This window comes from Hypomesus nipponensis, chromosome 23 (assembly GCF_054491055.1).
Source record: "Hypomesus nipponensis isolate SF chromosome 23, ASM5449105v1, whole genome shotgun sequence".
NCBI classification, from domain to species: domain Eukaryota; kingdom Metazoa; phylum Chordata; class Actinopteri; order Osmeriformes; family Osmeridae; genus Hypomesus; species Hypomesus nipponensis.
This window is the reverse complement of record NC_140383.1, coordinates 22,411,628-22,436,685: the sequence shown is the minus strand read 5'-3', so window position 1 is coordinate 22,436,685 and position 25,058 is coordinate 22,411,628. Positions and strand designations below refer to the sequence as shown.

At 50.1% G+C, this 25,058-nt stretch overlaps 2 protein-coding genes across 2 annotated transcripts; both read left to right on the top strand.

Moving 5' to 3' along the window:
• The first annotated feature begins 4,022 nt into the window (after positions 1-4,022).
• LOC146234926 (pancreas/duodenum homeobox protein 1-like) lies at positions 4,023-5,681 on the top strand. The gene is made up of 3 exons (XM_084688623.1): positions 4,023-4,479; positions 5,060-5,220; positions 5,373-5,681. The coding sequence occupies exons 1-3, from the start codon at positions 4,023-4,025 to the stop codon at positions 5,679-5,681; spliced, it is 927 nt and encodes a 308-aa protein (XP_084544749.1).
• A 1,965-nt stretch (positions 5,682-7,646) lies between these two features.
• On the top strand, positions 7,647-24,423 carry cwc22 (CWC22 spliceosome associated protein). The gene is made up of 21 exons (XM_084689522.1): positions 7,647-7,806; positions 8,593-8,677; positions 8,769-9,004; positions 9,191-9,246; positions 9,770-9,856; positions 10,426-10,662; positions 10,827-10,955; positions 11,055-11,223; positions 11,390-11,443; positions 11,609-11,744; positions 12,298-12,504; positions 12,851-12,913; positions 13,122-13,223; positions 13,641-13,725; positions 16,747-16,807; positions 19,267-19,344; positions 19,503-19,655; positions 20,036-20,163; positions 20,313-20,414; positions 20,647-20,819; positions 22,945-24,423. The coding sequence occupies exons 1-21, from the start codon at positions 7,747-7,749 to the stop codon at positions 23,727-23,729; spliced, it is 3,186 nt and encodes a 1,061-aa protein (XP_084545648.1). The 5' UTR covers positions 7,647-7,746; the 3' UTR covers positions 23,730-24,423.
• The last annotated feature ends 635 nt before the right edge of the window (positions 24,424-25,058 follow it).

Genomic DNA, 25,058 nt, shown 5'->3' with positions numbered 1-25,058 from the left:
TGTAGGACTGGGGGAGGAGGGGGATGTAGGACTGGGGGTGGAGGGGGGGGGTGGAGGGGATGTAGGACTGGGGGAGATAGGGGGATGTAGGACTGGGGGAGATAGGGGGATGTAGGACTGGGGGAGATAGGGGGATGTAGGACTGGGGGAGGAGGGGGAGGGGGGGTGGAGGGGGGGGGTTGATGTAGGTTTCAGGCAGCACAGGCAGGGTGAGGCAGTTTGAGAGGAATCTATAGAACCTGGTTGTTTGGTTAGTGTATGTTAAACACACATGTTAATCTTCTGAGTGGCTGTGTGTGTGTATGTGTGTGTGTGTATGTGTGGTGGGGAGGGCCCCTGATTAAAATGTGCTGATTCTATGAGTGGGTGTGTCTTAGTGTTAGCCTGTGGGGCAGAAGGATGAGACACCAATTGAGCGAGCTGGTGGAAATGCGCCACTTATTGTCTTCTCTCTGTCTCTATCCACGGCAGAGGGAGGGAGGGAGGGATGGAGGGAGGGAGGGAGGCCCAAATGAAAAACAACTTGATGACTAGGACTAGGTCAGGGATGCTCAGCATGATCAACAGAGGAGCTGATTGGGTGAGTCGCCTGTCTGTCAGAGCTGGTTCCTCCTCAGTGTCACATATCCGTCATCATGAGTCAAAGAGTTGAAGATGAGATCCGAGGATAATACATAGGGGACTGAAGAGGTCACACTTGTTCCTCCGTGTTTGCTGGGTTATGCTGTAGAGACCTTGGCATGCCTCTCTGCTACATCAGATGGCAATTTGACACTTTATAAAAGCGACATTTCTTTCTGAAGAGACGCCCATGTTTACTATCTAACTGTAGTTGGAACATTCCAGAAAAAACATGACCATTGCAAACATTCCAATCAAAACCATAAACCACCGGTCTAAGTTTCAACTATTCAATTTACAACTTGAGCAGTCTAGACATTCCAACCAGAATCTGGACATTGTTTCCGAGGGAAGCTCCCAAATTGAGACACTATCAGATATCTGACATCCCTCTGTGTCCCTCTCCATTCATCAGATCCCATGTCGGTGTCATCCCCCCTCCTCTGCCTCCATTGTGGTGTTCCTGTGTGGCTGTGCTGGACTGAGCAGAACAGGGGAAGGAGTGGGTCCAGCGGTGGGCGTTCAGGGTGCCAGGGTTCAGCGGGGTTTAGCAGGGTTATGAAAGAGCTGATTAATGATGGCCTCCGCCCTGACATGCCAGCACAATGACAGGGACAGGAGGGGGCGTGGCCCTGGATAATTACTGCTAAACGGTGTCTCTGTGAATGAGGCTGATGGGCCAGACACACGCAGCCAGGCTTCACAGGCCACACAGACAGCAGCAGCAGGAGGAGGAGGAGGAGAGACGGGGCTGGGAGGCTGGGGGGGTGGAGGGCTGGGAGGCTGGGGGATTGGGGGCTGGGAGGCTGGGGGGGGGCGGGGGGCTGGAGGGCTGGGGGATTGGGAGGCTGGGGGCTGGGAGGCTAGGGGCCTGGTAGGCTGGATAGTTAGGGGGCTGGGGGAATGGGGGCTGGGGGAATGGGGGCTAGAAGACAGGGAGGCTCGGGAGTCCGGAGGCTGGGGCTCCATCTGTTGCTCCAGGCCAACTTGCAGAGGCTCGGATTTGGTCTGAGGATTGGCAACGTCTGGGGGCTGGGATAGGCAAGGTCTGGGGGCTGGGATAGGCAAGGTCTGGGGGCTGGGATAGGCAAGGTCTGGGGGCTGGGATAGGCAAGGTCTGGGGGCTGGGATAGGCAAGGTCTGGGGGTTGGGGATCAGAATGGGGTAGAAACTGCTAAATGTGCTATGATAACTAGGGAGGCCGAAGGTTTCAGAGAAAGAGAAAATAGTCAAACAATTATAGCGGAAGGAGAGCGCAGCCTCAGTAGGTTCTGGTCAGCATGAACCCATTTGTCGCTCTGAGAGAATTGTATTCCTATAATTAACATGTAGGGCCGGAACACAGAGAGACAGCTCTCTTCAAACTTCAGAGTGCTAACTAGGGTCAGGCTGTCGAAGGGGTTAACCTCTTTGTCACATTTGTGTATGAATGGTTGATGACTGAATGGCTGTTTTACTGCCCATAGGCTGTGCAGTCTGTCAGCTCCTTAACGCTTGCTGAGCATCTGTGCTCCTCTGGGTGAGGGGGTCTGCTCACCAGGGAGACACGTCGACAAGGTTCACCTTTGGAGGGTCTCAATAGATGAAGTATGAACACCAGCACGTTCATCTTCACATATCTTTCTTCCAAACACGGGCTTACCTCTCTGCTCACAACAATTTATGTTTCCACTTCATTCACTTGGCAAACTCCAGGGCCAGCCCAAGCCTTTATGGGGCCTTGAGCAAAAAGATGTTGGGGGCCCCTCGGCATCGCTTATCGTTGCCAATAAAAAAAATAATAATACATATATTTTTACATAATACATTAAACAGTCATTTCATGTGCTCTTGGGAGCCCTCTGGTAGCCACAGGGGCCCCAAGCAGCCGCTTAGTTCGCTTATGCCTTGGGCCGGCCCTGTCGAACTCCATATACAATATCTATCTATATTCTATACTCCTATCCAACACAGAGTTCCTAAGCTGTTTGCAATTTATGGAGGCTAAGGATGAAAAGTCCACGGTAACAGTATTTTGGTGTTCAGAGTCAAGGAACGGCCTGTATTTACCACACATTTTAACCACAATCATTTGTAAGCCATGTTGTTCTGGATATATACATCTACTAGATTTTTTTTTTTACGTCATTATTATAAGGGAAAATAAGTTACAATTTGAAATAAGTCTGTCCGTCAAAATATCCCATTTGTGTCAGCTATTATCTGCAGACGAGGATGTGTTTTTTTATGAGGAGTTAGTGGCTGTTTGTCTTCACCATGAGAGGAGCAGGGCAACGCTTATCATCTCTGCAACCCAGCAGGAAATGGCTTCTGGTTGGTGGAAAGTTAGCTGCTGGGAAGCCTGTTGTTGATGTCATGGTTATCAGCTGTACAGTGTGTTAATGACTGATAATTATGATGTAACCCTGAAGACTGTAATAGCCCTCTGATAGTCATCATTGTAACAACCAATGATGTTTATTAAACATTTCATTAACGTACAAACATCATAGCTTTCACAAAGGTGTGTGTGTGAGTGTGTGTGTGTGCGCACGCATGTGTGTGATAGATAGTGTTTGAGAGGTGGTGGGAAAAAGGTGCCCCAGCATCACCTGCTGGAAGAGAAAGAATGCCAGAGGCCACGCGCAAGGACAGCCAGCCTGACTCCTGCCGTCCTATGAGGTATTTGAAAGATAAGGCCGTTTTAAACAAGTGCAAATTCGCAGTAACTGCGTACTCCTATGCAGTTTTGTATACCAACCAACCAACCAACCAACGGACAGAGCGAGCTAAAGAGCTGTAGTCGCAGCTAATAAATAACAAATTATACTTTGCATTTTTCTGTTTGTTCTTGAGAAATGAGCTCATTGGTGCAGTAGCAGACCAAGAGACGTTTTTCTCCCGAAACGTCCTTTCCAGTGCTATCTTTCCACGTGCCTGAGTGGTGCGGTTGGCAATCTGGCATGCACGCGGAGAGGGGAGTTTCAGAGTGTAATTTATATTATTAAAACACCGAGGGGGATATATAAGTGAGTGGTTGTCCCTCTGTCTCGCTTGCTGAGATGGGCCAATCGGAAGCCAGATAGACAGAACTATTCCTGGACGCAATAGTGGAGAAAAGTTAGACCAGTGGCAGGTGGACGCGCATTACGCACGGGAGCAGAGAGCAAGGGGCTGACGGGACATAAAGAAGAAAGCTAAAAAAAAAAAAAGGAATGGAGATGGGATGATGATTAGCCAATTTTAATAACGAGTGTAGGCTTTAATATATATATATATATATATAACGACCAAATAACAAAGCTGTTTTCCGGTTTTCTTCTGTCAAAGACTCTTTTTAACGATCTGACAAGTATTAGGGTTTTTTCAAAAAGTTGTGTAATTTGAGTTGGCTGGACATTTGCTTTCCTGGAGGAGAGAAAATGACGGCAATGGAGAAATCCAACAACTTTCGCATTGATGCGCTCCTGGCGCACAACGCGCACCCGCACCCAGCTCACTGGGACGGATCTCAGGGGCTGTGCAGTGAAAACACACATACTCCCGTGTCGTGCCACCGCTCGGAAACCCCGTCTCCCCAGAGGACATCGAACGCTGCTCTTATCCAGACGGGTATCATCCCCAAACCGGGTTTGTTGAACATTCCCCATCCCGGCCTCACGGCGCTGACTCCGGGCTCCTTTCCCGGACTGTACCCAGCTTCCCTGTACCCCCTGGCTGCTCTGGGAGCGCAGCATCCTGGCTTCATATATCCTGGCTTTACGCAGATGGCCCAGCCATATCCGGAGCATCTGAAGGCAGCCGCTATGGCTGGATCCTTCTCTTTGGAACACTGGATCAGCGCGGGAATGATGATGCCCAGACTCGGAGAGTATGGAGGTGAGTTACCGGCATCACCTTAATTTTTTTGACTTATTCGTTTTATATATATATACTATACTATATGTATAACTTTTATTATAATATTATATCGTGCAAATAATGTATATTTTAGTGAGTAATTTTCAATCAAGTGCTAATTCTAAAATATTTAATAATATCCTAAAATATTTCCCCTTTATAATGTGACTATAATGATGCCACCTTTTCGGCACCATGTTTACATTAGTCATAAATAGCCTTTTCATCAGTCGAGGTGAGAAGGAACAACACAGGAAATAATCTTCAAGAGCTGATAACAGGCAACGGTTTCATTAAGTTAATGGTCCAGTTATATAGACTCTGCATATTATATTCTTGTCCTACCACTGATTAAAAAAAAAGGATATGATCCTGATCCTTTTCATTTATGACTGTCTCCATGGGAGTACACCACTCTGGATACTTTCTCATTGTGTCTCAATCATAATTTATACTTCATTCAAGCGGATATGTAAAAGCAGACAGTTGGGTCACTTTTGCAGATTGAGACATTACCTTTCAGAGCCTATAAAATGTCGTCCCCCCCCCTGTCTCCCAGTCACTCCGCAGGTCGGTGTACTGGGGAAATGCCGGAGGCCTCGGACAGCCTTCACCAGCCAGCAGCTGCTGCAACTGGAGAACCAGTTCAAGGTCAACAAGTACCTGTCCAGACCTAGGCGCTTCGAGGTGGCTACCTCACTCATGCTTACTGAGACACAGGTACTGTCCACCAGCTAGGGATCAATGCTGGTGACAAGGCTTATTTTTTGGTAATAGTTTAGTTATACTTTAACCATTATTTGTATGTGTGTGTATGTATGTGCGTGTGTTTGTGTGCGTGTGCATGTGTGTGTATGTTCGCGTTTGACCAGGTGAAGATCTGGTTCCAGAACAGACGTATGAAGTGGAAGCGGAGCCGCAAGGCCAAGGAGCAGCGGGCGTCCCAGCCAGACTCAGGGAGCCCAGTCCTGGGGAAAAAAGGCACCAAGCCTGGGGGAGACAGCCGGAGCAACAGCCTGCATGACGAGGAGGAGGAGGAGGAGGAGGAAGACGAGGATGGAGAGGGCCTGTCTCCCCCTACTGACTTCCTGGGGCACACGGAACACTCGAGCTACAGCTGCTCTGAGGACGAGTTGGAGGAAGGACAATCTGCTGGCTGGAGGACTGGGGTGGGGCTTTGAGAGGGTCGGTGGGGTCACAAGGGCAGGGCTAGAAAAGAGGGAGGGGCTAGGGAGAGGGAGGGGCTAGGAGAGAGGGAGGGGCTAAGGAAGCGGGAGGGGCTAGGAGAGAGGGAGGCCCTATGGGAGGAGTAGGGGCTATAGAGAGGGTCAGACTATGTAAGGGGAAGTGGGGTCACAAGGAGAGAGAGACGGATCATGGGGGGGTCATTGAGAGATGCAGGGTCTGTGAGACGGGTCATGGAGGGGGAGGGGCAATGAGAGATGCAGGGTCTGTGAGACGGGTCATGAAGGGGGAGGGGCTATGAGAGATGGAGGGTCGGTGACTGGACGGGTCATGGAGGGGGAGGGGCTATGAGAGATGGAGGGTCTGTGACTGAACGGGTCATGGAGGGGGAGGGGCTATGAGAGATGGAGGGTCTGTGAGACGGGTCATGGAGGGGCTATGAGAGATGGAGGGTCTGTGAGACGGGTCATGGAGGGGGAGGGGCTATGAGAGATGGAGGGTCCTTTACTGGACGGGTCATGGAGGGGGAGGGGCAATGAGAGATGGAGGGTCTGTGACTGGACGGGTCATGGAGGGGGAGGGGCTATGAGAGATGGAGGGTCTGTGACTGGACGGGTCATGGAGGGGGAGGGGCTATGAGAGATGGAGGGTCTGTGACTGGACGGGTCATGGAGGGGGAGGGGCTATGAGAGATGGAGGGTCTGTGACTGGACGGGTCATGGAGGGGGAGGGGCTATGAGAGATGGAGGGTCTGTGATTGGACGTCCCAGATGAGAGAGATTTGCAGCCCACCACTGCATGGTGTAGCCCTTTGACATCATCAGTATCAAGTCTTGACAACAACCACTGTTGTTACAATTACACTTTTAAATATACCACCTCTAGTGTGGCAGTATTTAGTTTTTCTCGCCCTTTTTTCACATACACTCAATGGTGTAATTGTCTTAGACGGGCAACAAGGACCTAAAGCAGCCAGTCTTGTTAGAGGCCCTGAATGTGAGGGACTGTCTAGAAACAGATGGCCAAAAGGATGAGTGTTCAAACACAAGATTTTACTCAAAACCTGAAAGGATAATAAGGTTTTGTTTGATCACTGTGACATACATAGTTAGAGGTTGAACATGAAGTAAGGACACAATACAACTGATATACTAATGTAGTCTGTTAGCAAGAAAAAAAACATACTGAATTAGTACACAACACAAACAGACTGTAAGGTCTATCACAAGTATGATCTTAACTAACCCAGGTTGCTCCCTGTGAAATGAAGGCAGTTTGGACTGGTTTAACACATAGCATTTAATATAACTGGTAACATTGTTTCTTATCTATCTTGGCATTTGCCATATTGTTATTTAATGTATTTAAACATTTGAAAAAATAATATATTTCATGTCAAAGGTAAACACTAGTAGGCTATTGCTATTTTTTGTTGCTGTGAAGAAATATAAAATAAAATCATATTCTTGAATGTTGTGTTGTTGATGAAACTTGAGTACTGTTTATATCCTGGAATGGTACACACTTCTTTACTGCTGAAGACAGAACGACACATTTTATAGTCAATGTACTGCAAATAAAAATCAGCCTGTTTAATAGGCTTGCATTTCCAAGCAGGCGATATAAGTGTGATATATGACACTTTTGCAGACCTGTATAGCAGATCAAGTTCAAGGCCAGGTACTACCGGCAAAAACAATGCATTTTGTTCAGCTTATCAAATGATTCTTCTTGATTATAGCTGTTCTGAGTTGGTAGCAGTAGCCACTGCGTGGCAGTAAAGTATAGGCTTGTGAGATCATTGTGCGTCTACACTTCTTGAGAGTTGTAGTAGCTTATTTCTTGATAAGAACCCATTGAAGAACACAAGAAGTTAAGAAATACATAACTATGATGTTTATCGAGATATCCCAGTTTTTCGGATAGTCATCATCATATTATGGTGCTGCAGCTTATACTCTCGACAGGTATCTCCAAGATGTATATATTTTAGTGCATGGTCATTTCTTACCCTTACAACTACCCGTAGTAGAGTAGCTGTTACGGAAGTATGTGTGGAAAATGGCTTCGGAGACAAACGACACAGATTTGGTAGCAGAACTCAGTCCGAAATCATCAGAGGTAGGAGAACTTTATACTTGTGTTGACTAATATCAACAAACCATTTCCTCTATAAAAGGAGGAAAAGTGTTAGCTACAACTTGTATCTGAAGTTGTTCCAGCTATTATCATGGGGTAATTTTACGACGCTTGGCTACCGTCAGCTAAGCTAACTAGCCTAGCGGTGTTAGCAACCGCGCTCCTCACATGGGGCAAACCTGGACCGCGCTCTAGCTATCCTGCTAGCTAGACATGCTAACGTTCATGCCTCTTTACACTACTAGCTAGCAATTCGTGACCCGTTACCTAGTCCAAGTTCATAATTAAAAAGTTTTGGCCTAAATGTTTGTATTTAATAAGTTGCATGGGTCCATTATAAGTTGCTAGCTAGCTGCTATGTATGACACCCTTTTGTCATCTTCCATGCAACTGTTCTCTAGCTATGCTGGCTAAGTGGCGTTTTGGGTTATTCCACCGTATGTTTTGCTTGATAGATATGTCTTTACAACGATGGGTTTGCTAACTTGTTTGCTACATCAACAACGAATTCTTACTCTAAAACGGTCTCAATCATAACTGACCTGACTGATGGACGGCCTTACACAGTAAACCAGCTTGTTAAGTTGTTGATGTCAGGCAATCTGTTGCTGCTTCCGCCACGATTGCTACCTAAGTAGATGTCGGTCCAACTGACCCGAGCTCTGAGCTAGTCCGCCTTTTACTATTCGCTTAGGCAAAGTTAGTAACTGCATTAGCTAGCTATTTAACTCGTTTTTAATTACGGTTCGGTGGCCTCTGTACCTTCAGCCGTCCAGCCCTAGACGGATGGAGCCTCCCGTTAGCAGCATCGGCAGTCCCTCAACCAGAGACGCCGAGGTCGAGAGGATCCGTGGTGAGTTACAATTGTACAGTACTACATTTTCTACAGAGGGAAAAACCAGCATCTTATTCAATTATTGTCTGTCGTTTCTGTCTCACTGTAGCAGTGGACAGAGAGTCTGGAAGCGAGAGCCCCAAGCCAGCCATCCCCGGGGTGGTGAGCCCCAGGGCAGGAAGGGTCGGGGCAGTGAGCCCCAGAGACGTGGCCTCCTCCGGGCCCAGCGAAGGCAGCCAGGACTCCAGCGGGTCCCGCAGTGACAGCAGCGATGACGAAGACAGCGATGATGAAGACGAAGGCACGGTCCGCAGGATGAAGAGCAGCGTTGCTCACGTCATCAGGGTGAGGCCACACGCATGTTTAGTACTTACAAGCAGCACAGTGGCCGAAGGAATCGTGACCGTTAATCGCAAAGTATGTGTTGATTCGTGGCTCTGACCCAGGCCCGCGTGCTGTGTGTTTGATCAGATAACTGACCATGTCGACGTTCACATTGTTGGTGTTCATACTGTTGTGGTTGTGTTTCAGAGAGCCCCAGGGGAAGCCGGCCAGGCCAGGAAAAGGAGCACATCCCCAGACCACGAGTACGTGGAGATTTATCCTGGCTTCCTGCTCCCTCTGGCTCTAGATCTACGTAGATGTAGACTGGGCCTGAACATCTAGATATAGACTGAGCCTGAACATCTAGATATAGACTGAGACTGAACATGTAGATATAGACTGGGCCTGAACATGTAGATATAGACTGAGCCTGAACATGTAGATATAGACTGAGACTGAACATGTAGATATAGACTGAGCCTGAACATCTAGATATAGACTGAGCCTGAACATGTAGATATAGACTGGGCCTGAACATCTAGATATAAACTGAGCCTGAACATGTAGATGTAGACTGGGCCTGAACATGTAGATATAGACTGGGCCTGAACATCTAGATATAGACTGAGCCTGAATGTGTAGATATAGACTAGGCCTGAATACATAGAAATGCTTGGAGTAAAATGTGTTCTGTTAACAATAGAATAGACAGATTTGGTCTGGGAGAACGGACCAAGTTGTACGATGTGTGCTCTTGGTAAATCTCTCGTGTTGCTGTTGTTCCAGGAGCGATGAGGGCCGGCGGTCGCGGTCACGGTCTCGCTCCAGGAGCCAGGACAGAGATCGGCGCTATGAGAGGGGACGCTACGGCAGGTAACAACACGCCTGGCTTGGCTGCTCTGGTCACTGGCCCTATCTAATAGGCTTTTCACACTGCATATTCTTAGCCCATGGTTATCCTTAGCCCCAGGCTAAGAGTTGACCCCGGGATATCTTATCCCTGTGTTTAGTCGATTTTCAGGGGATAACCCTGCACACTTGGGGCTAACCCTGCTCCAGAGGCAAGCTCTAGGCTCAAGTCTGGGTTAGCCCTCTTTGGAATATGCCAGAATTGTGCCAGGGTGAAAGCTTTCTTAGCCTGGGTCTAACAGCTCCCTTAGCCTGGGGCTAACAGCTCCCTTAGCCTGGGGCTAACAGCTCCCTTAGCCTGGGGCTAACAACTCCCTTAGCCTGGGTCTAACAGCTCCCTTAGCCTGGAGCTAACAGCTCCCTTAGCCTGGAGCTAACAGCTCCCTTAGCCTGGGGCTAATAAAGCTTTTAATCCTGGACCAAGTCCCATGTGAAAAGCCTGTAAGAGTGCCAAGTAAATCACAACACAACAACAAACACCTGGCTTCTGTCCCAGACCTGTAACTCACCTTAACTAACCTCCTCCTCCTCAGAGATCGGTATCAGGACCGAGACAGGGACCGCTACGAACGCCACTCCAGCCGGGACAGGGAGGACTTCAGGAGGAGGGGCCGGTCTCCGTCCCCAGCCAATAGGGAGGACGCAGGCGAAGAGCCTCCAATCAAGAAGAAGAAGGAGGAGCTGGACCCCATCCTGACCCGCACGGGGGGGGCCTACATCCCCCCCGCCAAGCTCCGGATGATGCAGGCGCAGATCACCGACAAGAGCAGGTACGGCCGCCATCTTTGTAGTCCTCCTCGTCATTATCATTAGCGCCATGAGAATCAATAGGGATACAACTGATTCCTGACCAGGTGGTGCTGTCTTGTGCACTTATTGACGTGAACCCCAATTCTGTACCTCCCTCCCTCACATATCTCCCTCTCCCCACTAGCCTGGCATACCAGCGTATGAGCTGGGAGGCTCTGAAGAAATCCATCAACGGTCTGATCAACAAGGTCAACGTGTCCAACATCGCCATGATCATCCAGGAGCTTCTGCAGGAGAACATCGTCAGGGGCAGGTAACGGACTGTGTGTGTGTGTGTGTGTCAGGGGTCTGAATTGGGAGCAATTGATGGCCTGTTGCACATCCCTAACTCTGTGTGTGTGTGTGTGTCCAGAGGTGTGTTTGCCCGCTCGGTCCTGCAGGCCCAGAGTGCGTCTCCCATCTTCACCCACGTGTACGCTGCCGTGGTGGCCATCATCAACTCCAAGTTCCCCCAGATCGGAGAACTCATCCTCAGACGACTCATCCTCAACTTCCGCAAGGGATACCGCAGGAATGACAAGGTAGCCACCCTGATGCGCTGCCCCCTAAACGCCCCAGTATGCGTGCTAGCCCACGTGGCGCAAGACCGACACTACAAGATCAGAACACGAGTGCAGACCGTGAACCATAAAGGTGCCCTGTTGATCAGTTTCTAGTTGGTAACACTCGGTGGGGTTTGTTTTTCAGCAACAATGTCTGACGGCATCCAAGTTCGTGGCCCACCTCATCAACCAAAATGTGGTATGTCATCCTGGAACATCTTCACAACGCATCTAGGCCTCTTGACATAGTTCTAGAACTGCCCATTTCAGATCTCGTCACTCTGTCCAAAGAACCAATCGGGATCTCTCAAATCTGTTGTTTATTTCCCGGTTAATGGTTCTCTACCTACCTGTCCTCCACCAGGCCCACGAGGTGCTGTGTCTGGAGATGCTCACCCTGCTGTTGGAGAGACCTTCAGACGACAGCGTGGAGGTCACCATCGCCTTCCTCAAGGAGTGTGGCCTTAAGCTCACCGAGGTCTCTCCCAGAGGCATCAACGGTACAGAGGGTTTATGGTCGAAACGTTGAAAAGTGCCTTTGTAAAGCCAGTTGGCAGCTACACACAGCTTATCTAGCTTGTCTGAGTTTCTTAAGAAGAAGTATTTCCGCGTTCTCCCACGTTCAGTGGGTTTGTTGTCACATTGACAACTTAGAAGCTGTGCAGAAGAGTCGTTTACACTTGTGCACAGCGCTGATAGACATCTCCGAATTGTGGACGCCTAAGGAAGGATTCGTCCTGCGTTGCTTCTTGAGAACTCCAGGGCATGATCGGATCGTGGCTCTCTGAGGCAGGTTGGCACATGCATTGCTGAGCTCCGCTGTTTACTTTCGCAACAAGTATACAGGCTACGTCATTAGTCTGTAGTCGTAACGGGAAGCTGATACCAAGTAGGAGTGTTTACCATGCTGTGTCTGCCCGACAGGAGCACCAGCGAGAAGTACTGAGGCACTGACATCATGCAGGACTACAGTGCCTATAGTACAAGGTTACTGTTAGCCACTGCTTTCGTTATCAAACACGTTTGAACTGGTTTTTTTCTTCTTCCCCACAGCCATTTTCGAGCGCCTGAGAAACATCCTCCACGAGTCTGAGATCGACAAGCGGGTGCAGTACATGATCGAGGTGATGTTCGCCATCAGGAAGGACGGCTTCAAGGACCACCCGGTGGTGCCCGAGGGCCTGGACCTGGTGGAGGAGGAGGACCAGTTCACACACATGCTGCCCCTGGAGGACGAGTACAACCAGGAGGACGTCCTCAGTGAGACGCGCACACACACACACACACACCTACACACACACACACCTACACACACACGCACCTACATACACACACGCCTACATACACCTAACTACACACACACACACACACCCCTATATACACACCTACACACACCTACAGACACATACACCTACATACACACACACACACCTATATAAACACCTACATACACACACACCTACATACACACACACACCTAACTACACACACACACACACACACACACCTACATACACACAATGTTTCTGTTGATCTGATGCTTTATATCCAAAACCGTCACAGCGCCTTGTGCTCTACTGTAACTGGAAATATCTGATCCGTCCAGATGTGTTCAAGATGGACCCGGACTTCCTGGAGAACGAGGAGAAGTACAAGACCATCAAGAAGGGTAGGTGTGGCGCTCCTGGATCAGGATGCCTTACTGTCTCACTGACATGCGGAGGAATGTTGGAGCAACAGGCCAAACTCGGGTCCAGGTCGCAGGTTTAACACGCCCACTTGGTTGGACGCAACATCTGCACGTTGATGTCTGAAGTCATGAAGGTGTTTGGTTTTGAATCTCCCATAACCGCCGTGTTCCCCGCGTGCGCGTGCAGAGATCCTGGACGAGGGAAGCAGCGACTCGGGAGAGGACGCGGACGGGAGCGACGACGACGACGACGACAATGATGAAGAGAAGGAGGGAGAGGTTGGAGAAGGTAAGGTGTTCAGCCGGCTGTACTGAGCTCTGAGGGAGGGAGGGACATGGCTGGTTGGGCCAGATAGAGGGAGCTAGAGAGCCAATGAGATGAGGGGGGGGTGAGAGCCTGGTGTAGAGGATGGGGGGAGAGAGAGAGAGAGCCTGGGGTAGAAGATGGAGAGAGGAAGAGAGTGGGAGCATTCAGCCACAGTAGTGTCCTCGTGTGTCCTCGTCTCTCATCCACCCAGCGTCTGGGTCGCCCACAGGAAGCAAAGCCAGAAAGCCATTAGTGTGTCAGCCTGCCTCTCCTACTGGCCTGTCTGGAACGCTTCCCTCACCCCGGCCTTCCAGGGTTGTCACGGAGATCCCCAGGAGGTGGCCGCTTGTGCCCCCTCCCCTTACGTCCTCCTAACATCATCTCTCCTCTCTGCTCCAGACGGAGAGAAGATCACCATCTTCGACCAGACGGAAGTCAACCTGGTCGCCTTCAGGAGAACCATCTACCTGGCCATCCAGTCCAGGTATACGCCTCACCGTGTAATACCCTGGCCACAAGCACACTGCACCATACTGCCTCTGTCCGGCTTCTCTGCAAGCCCGGACTTTGTAGTCCAGATATCAATGCGGTGTCTGTAGAGTGGGAGCAGTTCCTGCTGGCAGCCCAGGGTTGACAGGGTCCAGTCAGCGGCCGGGCTGGCCTGTCTCTCTGGTCCCAGGGCCAACGTTGCTGACTGAAGTGGGTCATTTCGCCAGCCAGAGGCTGGATCTGGACCTCTCTTCTGGGTCTCAATCAAACCTTCACACAGATGGTAGAAAGCAATGCCTGGCCAAGATGCGCGCGCGCACACACACACACACACACAGCAGCCTCCCACGATGGTAGGGATATTTAAAGCGTGTTTGAAGAAGTCACACATCTCTCCATGTGGGTCTGGAGGAAATGCATGGCCTGGTGCCACTGCCTTCCTGGGATCGGGAGGAGGGGAGGGGAGCTGGACGGGAATGGGTAGGGGGGCAGGATTCTGGGAACTTTCAGAGGTGGAAGCTTTCCATGGGAATACCGTATATCTTCGATTAAACGCTGCAGCGTTTATTTCAAAATGTTAATTTTTGGTGCGGCGTTAATTTGCGGGCGGCGTTTATTTGAGGGTGGCGTGTATGGGGGGGGGGTGGAAACACCACCCTACATTAAATGTTCTAAGCTAGTTTGAACAGTACGTTCTTCTAAATTACCGATATAGCAACAAGCGAATGTCAATGTTAGCTAGACTAGCTAGCTCTATCTCATCTGCTTTTTATTAACGCTGATTTGCAAGGAATTCATGAACAACTTTAAAGCAAAAACACCTATACTGTAGCCATGTAAACTAGTTTTGCTTGCTTACGCAAGAGCACCTGCCTCTCTCCAGTTCTTTATTTTATTTTAGGTTTATTTGAGGGTGGCGTTAATCAAAGAAATACAGTATTCAGGAATAAGGGGGAATATTTGGGGAAATTAAAAATAAATCAAAAATGAAGAATCACTAGTGAGGAAGTTTGGTAAATGAATTGGGACTTTTTAGGAATGAACAAAAATGAATAAGGGTTAGTATATGATTATCATGATACCGTATAGAAAAAATATTTCGTTATTGTATTATTTTGGATTTGCTGACCTCAACCCAGTACACATACTGTATATTCACCCCAGCAATATATTCAGCACAGTAATATAATCAAGATTTACCAGAATGCTTGTACTAATTGGACTGCAGGTTGGATGTGTGGCCTTAGATATCTGTGCACAGTACATGTAATGTCAGAACAAACGGCTTACACAATTCAACTGAATTTGTACCAGATGGGTAGCCTGACATTGTCATACTCATAATTCTAGTCAGAATATGAGTCTGAAAACTCTCCGTTGGGCTGTGACTATGGGGCGTGTTTCAACCTAACTCGTAAAACAAATGCCTCTACGCTCAATTGGATAGACCTACAACCAATCAGAGCAACGTAATATGTTGTTTGTTGAAAACAAACCCAAGGGCTCTTTCGTGACGTTGCTGATTATGCTACTGTTGATCATCTGTCCATCATCCTATAAAGCCCTTCCTGGCAATTTCATTGGTCCGCCCAGATCCTGGTTTTATATAGTTGTTCCCAATACGAGACCCTCCAGACCCAACTTCAGGGGAGAAGTTTGGCTGGCAGCCAGGCTACCAGATGGGTGTGCTTTCACCAACATTTACCACGGATTCTCAAAACAACTTCACTTCACCTCATTTTTTATATTTTATTATATACAAATTAATTTGTGTCCATTATTATACATTCATACATATATTTAGCCACTTGAGTGGGACAATGTCAAAATAAGCACCACAACAAGCCCAGGGATGGGGGAAGGAGATGGAGGGAGAGATGCAGAAGGATGGAGGAGGGAGTGCGTTTGTTTACCAAACACTTCTGAGCTGAAGTGAGGGTTTAGCACCAGGTTGAAACCGGTCAATCTGCCCTCCTCAGCTACCCTTTACAAGGGTGGGCCCAATACAGAGGGGGGGTAGAGAGAGGGACGGGAGAGCTACATTGAGGAAGAGAGAGAGAGAGAGAGAGAGAGGGAGGGAGGGAGGGATCGGTGAGAGAGCAGGCCCATCAGTGCTGTACCCTGGGGCCAGCCAGTCAGTTGGCACTGATGCTGAAAGCTTCTCCCCCCCCTCCTCTGATGCACTGCTTTCAGCTCGCTGATGAACGCCTCTACCCTGCCCCTCTTCTGCCCCAAAACACTCCCAAACACCATCGTCTACAGTCCTCTCTTCTCCCTCCCCTTCGCTCCTCTCAACTGGCCTACCATCCCTCTCTCCTCACCCTAGTACTCACACACACACACACACGCCTGGCACCACGTCTAACACTTCCACACGCTTTTAACAGCCTCAGCCAGGTTAGGAAAATATCAGTGCCGCACATTTCTCTGGTGTAAAAAGAAAAGATGCTCAGTGCTATTTGAGAGCGTGTGAAGTCGAGCTGTCCTGTCATCTATCTTGTAGTCCGGCAGGTCTTGGTGCACTTGATCAGATGGGAGTACATCATGGAGCATGTTTGCTATCAAGGAGACTGTATTTTGAGAAGATGGTGTGAATTTTCTCAGTTGGAATGCCAGAGAGACTGAGTCAGATGCGTTGGATGCTGTGTGTGTGTGTGTGTGTGTGTGTGTGCGCACACAGCTGTTATCACCCAGATGCAGAATGTGTGTAGTAAGTGTGGGAGTCACCCACCGGGTCTGGAGTATTCCTCTCAGCTCTGCTTTACATCTACACCTCTCTCTCTCTCCCCCAGACACACAACACACACACACACACAGTCTACTGTAAGATGAGGACAATGTAGAACAGAGTCCAGACCCCCTGGGGACAAACCCAATCTGTTAATCAGCCTGTTTGTTTGCTGAGGCACATTACAGTCTTCTAAAATGTCTTCCTGTCAAACAAGCTGATTCTGTAGAGAAGCAGGATTGGTGGAGTCTTCAAGCTAACTTTGGCTGTCTGTTTGTGTCTCCTCAGTCTGGACTTTGAGGAGTGTGCCCACAAGCTGATAAAGATGGACTTCCCTGACAGTGAGACGGTGGGTAGCCCAGCTCAGTCTTCTGCTAAGACGACGGTGTTTAGGATGCTGCACACTCTCTCGTCCACCTTCTCCTGTTCCTTCTCTCCCACCAAACACACCTCAGTATGCCTCCTCCACCCCCTTCTCCCTCCTCCTCCCCTTCCTCTTCTCTCCCTCCTCATAAATGTCTTTTTTCACCCCCCCCCCCCATCACAGCCCTCCATCACCCCTCCCCCACGTTTTGTATGTTTACTTTGTTCAGGGGTTGGGTATAAATATTTACTTCTGGTCTCCATGGGGACCATGCACATATTGGTCACTGGGGGCGAAGACATTTGCCCTACTTCCTGGTTGGCCTGTTAAGATGTCAGACAATGATCTTCAGTCCTGGTCCTCAGGGCCACACTGGCCTGTTTGAAGTGAATGTCCATTACGAAGCTCAGCAGAAGCCTGGTAACGACCCATTCATTAGAATCAGGTGTGTTGGAGCGGGGAACCATCTAGAACGTACAGGGGTCGTGGGCCCTGAGGACCAGGGTTGAAGACCGCCGCTCTCAGAACCAGGCTGCAGCTCCGCTCCCACGCCTAGAACCTTCTCTGGATCCAGAGCCCTGCCCTCAAAGTCCCCTACCCATCCACAACATTCTCACCTGGACGCGACCCAGATATCGAACCTCCAAACCCCCCACGACACAGGGTGAACTCGGTGACCCCATCGAGTCACGTAGAGCAGAGGTCTTCAACCCTGGTCCTCAGGGACCTCCTGTCCTGCACGTTTTAAATGTTTCCCTGCTCCAACACACCTGATTCAAATGAATGGGTCGTTAGCAGCTTTCTGCATCACTAGATAACGACCCATTCATTTGAATCAGGTGTGTTGGAGCAGGGAAACATCTAAAACGTGCAGGACAGCGGGTCCCTGAGGACCAGGGTTGAAGACCTCTGACGTAGAGTTCACAGTTCAGTGAGCCCCCTCCAAGGCCGACATGCTCCCCCCCAGCCTCAGACCTCAGTTCCGACTTCCCAAAGAGGACTCTCACCTCCAGGTTTCCATAAGCACAACCTGATGCCTCCACCAGGCTCCCCATATAGCTGTGGCCCGGCCCACGCTCCTCCGTGGGCGGAGAGGAGCAGCTGGTGATTTTCCGTAGTTCCGAACCGACGTTTGCGGTATGTTTGGGGGGGAAAAAACGGGTTGAAAAGCCCCTCGTTGTCGATGTTGGAATGTGAATGCAGGGTTCAGCCGGGTCTCGTCAGTGACGGGTTGAGCGTGCCCAGGTAGCCGAGCGCAGCGATGTTTTTATCGTCAGTTGTAAACATGTCAGTGACTGTCAGACATGAATCACGGCTACACACCTGGGGCTTGAGTGTACAGGGCTGCACCTCTTCCCCATTCGGGCGGGTGCGGCAGCTTCCCCTACCCACCCTGTGGACGTTGGATGTGGAAACATGGCGTTGATATTTGTTTTAGTTTTTGTAAGGAAAATTCAGATGACAAGCCTGTTTAGTTTGTACGCCCCCCTTTTGTGTGTAAGAGTTTGACGTCTGACAGGAGAGTTGGAGGGAGAGGAGAGAAGCTGACTTGTCTGACAGGAGGGGGGGAGAGTAGAGATGAGATGAGAGGAGGAGGAGGGGGGGGAGAGGAGAGATGAGAGGAGGAGGAGGAGGGGGGGGGGTTAAGTTGTGCCAGCTCTAGCTTTTTTTTCCTTTATCTTGTCTTTCTCCCTAGATAAGGTATCAGGTGTAGAACCTCATCTGGTTTCCCACAGAGAACTGGAGACGGACGGAAAGAGAGGGAGAGACTGACAGGGAGAGAGAGAGGAGAGAAACAGAGATGGAGAGACAGAAATGGAGAGAGACAGACCGAGGGAGAGAGTGCGCAAGGCCTCGTCTGCCATGAAAGCACCTCCTCCCACAAACCTCACGACAGATGGCTCCCCAAAGCCTTCCTGACAACTCACCCTACCACTCCCCCCCCCAGTCCCGACCCCAGCCGTAGTCCTAGTCCAACATCCTGTCCCAAGCCTCGACCATCTAGGCCCCAGAACCCAGATGCGGCATGCCTGGGCAACAGGGGCTTAATGCTTCAACACAGACAGGAAGCCTGTAATCTCTGCTTCCTCTGTGCCTGGAGACCAGAGGGTGGGGCTGTTTCCAGCTGCAGGGCGATTCTGGGGGGAGGGCTCCACTAGACATCGAGACCAATCTATCCTATTTGATCCAATATGGCCTTTATGTGTTCTGTGGATGGTTTGTTTATGGACTCTATGTATCTATGGCTTAGTCCTGGTACAGGCACTGAGAAGTTGAAACCTTATGTGTCAGGGTCCATTTATTATGATTTAAAAAAAATGTTTGCTTAAAACTTACCTTATCAGATTTTTTATTGTGTTGTCATTTACTGTACTGTAGCGCTTTGGCTGCAAGAAAGGCGCATTGCCAATAAAATGTGTTATTATTGTGTCTTGTCTCCACAGAAAGAGTTGTGCAACATGATTCTGGACTGCTGTGCCCAGCAGAGGACCTACGAGAAGTTCTTCGGTCTGCTAGCAGGGGTGAGCCCCGAGTTCGACCACGCGCCGTCCGGAGAAGGAGAGCGCCGTGCGGAGGGCCGCCTCGCCTCCCCGGGACTCCCCCCTCACCCAAAGATGGCCCTTGGTATTGTTTGTGTGCGTACAGTGCGGTGTGTTCATGTGTGTGTTTGTGTTCCCAGAGGTTCTGCGTGCTGAAGAAGGACTACATGGAGAGCTTCGAGGCCATCTTCATGGAGCAGTACGAGTCCATCCATCGCCTGGAGACCAACAAGCTGAGGAACGTGGCGCGGCTGTTTGCTCACCTGCTCTACACGGACTCCATCCCCTGGAGCGTACGTGCCGCCTGTGCCGCCTGTGCCGCCTGTGCCGCCGCTGACACACTGTGTCCTCTCCCAGGGTTCAGCTTGCCTCTGTTCTAGTTTGCTTTCTTTTTTGGGGGGGGGGGTGGTGGGCAATCATGATGAAAGGGACCCAAATGTCCTTCTGATTTATAACTGATATCTTCATTTTGGCGTACCGCCAGGCCAGGAAAGAAATTCAGGGGAAACATGGACCGATCCATCATCAGCCCAGTGTTAGACAGGCTCTAGCTCTGTGTGTGTGTGTGTGTGTGTGTGTGTGTGTGTGTGTGTGTGTGTGTGTGTGTGTGTGTGTGTGTGTGTGTGTGTGTGTGTGTCTGAGGGGCTAACCATGCGTCTGGCCTGCCCCTCAGGTGCTGGAGTGCATCAAGGTGAGCGAGGACACCACCACGTCCTCCAGCCGCATCTTCGTGAAGATCCTGTTCCAGGAGCTGTGCGCCTACATGGGTCTGCCCCGCCTCAACGAGAGGCTGAAAGACATGTACGTACTGGGGGGGGCGCCTCCCCGGGAACGCTCCTCACGGAGCCTCGTCCCTTCCCCTTCGGGGTCTGCCGGTCAGGACGAGCAGGATATGTACCCCCAGCGGGTCTAATCGTGCGTGTGTGTGTGTGTGGATGTGTGTCCTCCAGGACTCTCCAGCCCTTCTTCGAGGGCCTGTTTCCCCGCGACAACCCCAGGAACACGCGCTTCGCCATCAACTTCTTCACCTCCATCGGTCTGGGCGGCCTGACGTAAGCGCCTCGCTCCCCACAGTCCACGCTGCGTCTGCCCTCCGCGCCTCTCTACGCAGCCAGTAGAGATGTGGGGTTCTGTCGGAAGGCGCCTTCTCAACTGACTCTGTCCTTGTCTTCCTCCCTCTCTCCCCTCTCGCTCTCTCTCTCTCTCGCTCCCTCTCTCTCTCTCTCTCTCCCCCTCTCTCCTTTTCCCCTCTCTCCGTCTTCCCCTCCGTTTGGGTTGCCGTAGTGACGAGCTGAGGGAGCACCTGAAGAACGCCCCCAAGATCATCATGACCCAGCGGCAGGAGGTGGAGTCCTCCACCGACTCTGACTCCTCCTCCTCCTCCTCGTCCTCCTCCTCAGACAGCAGCAGCAGCAGCAGCGACTCGTCCAGTGACTCGGACTCCTCCAGCAGTTCAGGTAACGCACACGCACACACACACTGACGCCTTAGAGCGTCACGTGTCTGCTGGTGCGCGTTGGGCTCGCGGTTCCACAGGCGGGCCGCGGTGTGTCAGAGCACCTCTGGGGATATGGAGCGTGACGGCAGGATCTGTCCCGCACAAACACGTGTTCTCTGGTGATCAAATCCACCCAGCCTTCCCTTGACATCAGCTGCACGCGGCATTCTCCCGTTCCCCCCCCCCCGGAAAACAGCCTAGAACATGCTACACCACACTCCGAGCCTCACCCTCTGAATGGGGCTTCCCTGGGATTATGTGTGCATGTGAAACACCAGTCCCTGCTCTGTAATCTTGCTGTGTGTGTGTGGTGTGGTGGGCCCTGCTGGCTGGCTAGCGTGACACAGGCCACTCTGCTGTGACAGGGGGTCCTCCTGCCTCCAGCCCTGCCACAGCAAGGCTGCTTCTGCCAGCCTGCCTCACATGGCAAGGCTTGCTTCTGCCAGCCTGCTTCACATGGCAAGGCTGCTTCTGCCAGCCTGCCTCACATGGCAAGGCTGCTTCTGCCAGCCTGCTTCACATGGCAAGGCTGCTTCTGCCAGCCTGCTTCACATGGCAAGGCTGCTGTGGTCTGTGTATCTCCTTACACTGTGCGTGTGCGTATGTGTGTAGTGGTGGGCTGGTACATATAGTGTGTGTGTGTGTGTGTGGTAGCAGTAGCAGTAGCAGTGGCCTGGTATGTCCTGACCTCAGCCTGACTACTCTAAACAAACCTCAGCCTGCCAGACGGGTGATTTTAGACTTTTTTTTTTTTTTTTTCCTTCTCTAGAGCACCTAAATTTCATCTCAGCACCCCTAAATATAATAATTATAATAAAATAAATTATTATTATCCTAAATAAGTTTTAGTGCTCTAACGTGTTAAAACAATGTTTATTTATTGTTGACTCATAGGGGTGTTACGATAAACTCAGCTCACGATACAATAACGTATCACAATAATGGGTGTACGATACAATACGTATCACAATATTTTGAACAACATTTTAAATTAAACTGAAATTCAATTATCAGATTTATTTCCAGAACATTAAACATTTTCAATAATTCTTTGTTGTACATACAATTTAGTTAAGTCAGTTCAAGCGATTTCTGTGAGTGCAGTGAATGCATGCATGACACGGGTGCAGAGTAGATCATGCACTGGTAGCGCAACCAATAGGATCAAACGGACGTCATATTGTAAAAATATTGCTATAACTCTACGATACATATTGTATCGCAGAGTTATGGCAATATGAAAAAATTGTATTGTGATATATTGTTCCACGATATATTGTTACACCCCTATTGACACATCATTATCGTTTCATTTGATGCTGGTAGTTCATGAAGAAATTTGGCAGACGCTCTGGGTAAGAGCTTCTGCTAAATATAAGAAAGGGGCTTTCGTCGTTTTTTTATTCTCTCAATATTTTGCATAATAATAAATAAATGTATTAATTGTTATCCAGTTAAATTAGGGATTTGTTAGCAAGGGGGGTACACACTTTTGCAAGGCACTGTATCCATGTCACATTCTCATTGGGGGCTGAACCCCCCTAAAGGTCTGATCCTAGAATTGCCCCTGCAGCCAGAGATGGAGCCTTAGGGTCACCACCATCATCCACATCACCACCATCATCCACATCATCCACATCACCACCATCATCCACATCACCACCATCATCCACATCACCACCATCATCCACATCATCCACATCATCCACATCACCACCATCATCCACATCACCACCATCATCCACATCACCACCATCATCCACATCACCACCATCATCCACATCACCACCATCATCATCTGGCTCTGCTCGGTCAGCCACTTGCTGACCTGTTTTAGGAAAACCCCAGAACTGACTGTGAAAACAACCTTGTATGTGTGTTCCGTCTACCACACCAGATTAAAAAATCTGGTTTCCTGAAGCTCAGCTATGTGTGTTTACATTTATTCATTTAGCAGACACTCTTATCCAAAGCGACTTCCAAGAGAGAGCTTTACAAAAGCTCAATGATCATAAACAACGATGTTGTCTGAGTGAGCCGTGTTCAGCACCTCTTAACCGTGACGGCCGTCTCTGTTGTTGCAGACTCCGACGCGAGACAGAAGAAGAATAAGAAGAAGAAAAAGCCAGAGGCCAAGAAGGTGGACAAGACCAAGAAGAAGAGCTCCCACAAGTCCTCCAAGAAGCCTCCGCCGGAGGACCGAGCCAGCAAGAAGCAGGAGGGCCGCCGCCGCCGCCACGACGACAGCAGCAGCAGCGACGAGGAGCGGCCCCAGGCCCCCCTGCGCCAGCGGGGGCCCCGCGACGACCCCTCGCCCGCACGGGAGCGCGCCCGCGCCGGCCAGGAAGCCCAGCCCGCCAGGCCTCCCAGGGAGGAGGAGGAGAGGCCGGCTGACGCACGTAGACACCGCGACAAGGAGAGGACCGGCCGGCCTCGCAGCCAGGAGAGGGAGGAGAGGGGGAAGGAGAGGGAGAGGGGGGAGGAGAGGGGGAAGGAGAGGGAGAGGGGGAAGGAGAGAGAGGAGAGGGGGAAGGAGAGAGGGAGGGAGCGGGAGAATGAAAGGTCAAAGTCGCAGGAACCCGGCCGCAAGGAGAAGGACTCCAGAGACTCTTCCAGGAACGGGCTTGAGAGGAGAGAGGACAGGAAGGAGAGGGGCGAGGAGAGGAAGGAGAGGGGCGAGGAGAGGAAGGAGAGGGGCGAGGACCGGAAGGAGAGGGGCGAGGACCGGAAGGAGAGGGGCGAGGAGAGGAGGAAAGAGGAGAGGAGGGAGGGGAGGGAGGACAAGGAGAACCGGCATTCCGATCGATACAGGGATTCCAGGAGGAACGAGGAGAGGAGCAGAGATGACTCCCCTCGCAGGAGGAGATAGTTTGGCTACAGGAAGAGGAGGAGGAAGGATAGAAGGAGGGGATAAGGGATAACAGCCACGCTAGATGGAATAAGAGAATACTAGTGATGAAAGTCTGGCTGCATCGATATAAGGGCTGTTATATCCATACTGTCATCATGCAGCCTTGGGTGGTTATGAGCTCAAGTCCTTTTTTTCCGGTCATTGTGGCCTTCTAAACCAAGCTGCTGTGTGGAGGTCCAAACCCTGGTTTCACCTGGATCAGATCTACTCTGTAGGCAGGCGGAGAGGAGAGGAGAGGGAGAGCTGACGCTATGTCTACTGTGTATCCATAGCCGTGAACCAGACCATCCAGCCAGCTTCCTGCCGTTCTGACTGCTGGAGTGTAATGTGTTTCTCATCCAGTCCTGGCTTCTCTGTCCATCGTGGTCTCGTGTGTGCGTGTGTGTGTACCAAACAGCTGCAGCCAGGTGAAGTGTGTGTTAGCAGGGGGAGTTATCCAGCCCTGACCTGCCATGCAGTGTGGTCTGTGTATATATATGATATAAATAAAGGACATCTCTAGGGGTTCTTACTGCGGGAGTCTGCCGTCTTCACAGCCTCAAAATATCCATGTTTGTATTTGCTGCAGCATATTTTGTATTGGTGGAACCTATTTTTCTGTTGACGAAAATTGTGACAAGATGAAACATGAATAAAAACTCCCTCAACTGTTCTTCCCGTGCTGTGCTTTACTCACTCCAGCTGTGGCCTAGTTAGCTTTGGGAAACTGGTCGAGGCTTCAGATAAAAAGCTGATGCCCTTGCAAGTGTCTTTGACTAAAAGCCCAAGTACCAACCAGCCTATGAAAGTTGCAGTTGGATGATGTCCTCACTTTCACCCAGCTGTCTGCTTGGCGCCAACATATTTGACCGTGAGGTAGACCGTTGAGGAATAAATTCCCCAAACCCTGAATCGGCATCCAACTGTTAGGAGCTAAATCATTTGCGCCTCAAACCTGTGTGTTTTGCATAAGTGGGTTTTTTTCTCCATATTCTAAAATAAACGTTTGTTTTCATGGTGAGAGTGTTGTGCCACCTGATGTTCTTAAATGACACCCTTCTTGACTGTGTGTGTGTGTGTTTTTCTAATGTTATGCTGCCTCATCACACTGCAACTGGAAAGACAGGCAGCCTGCAGCTGGTGAAGGACAAGGCAGAGGTGTTTCCAAAATAGGCTTTTATCTCACTGAAGGAACATTCAATTATTTACACTAAAGAGACACGCTGAATATTTTTTGGCAACACAGAAGATGCCTCATGTTAAAATAGCAGAGAAATGCCATCCGCACCACATTGCATCCTGCATTGA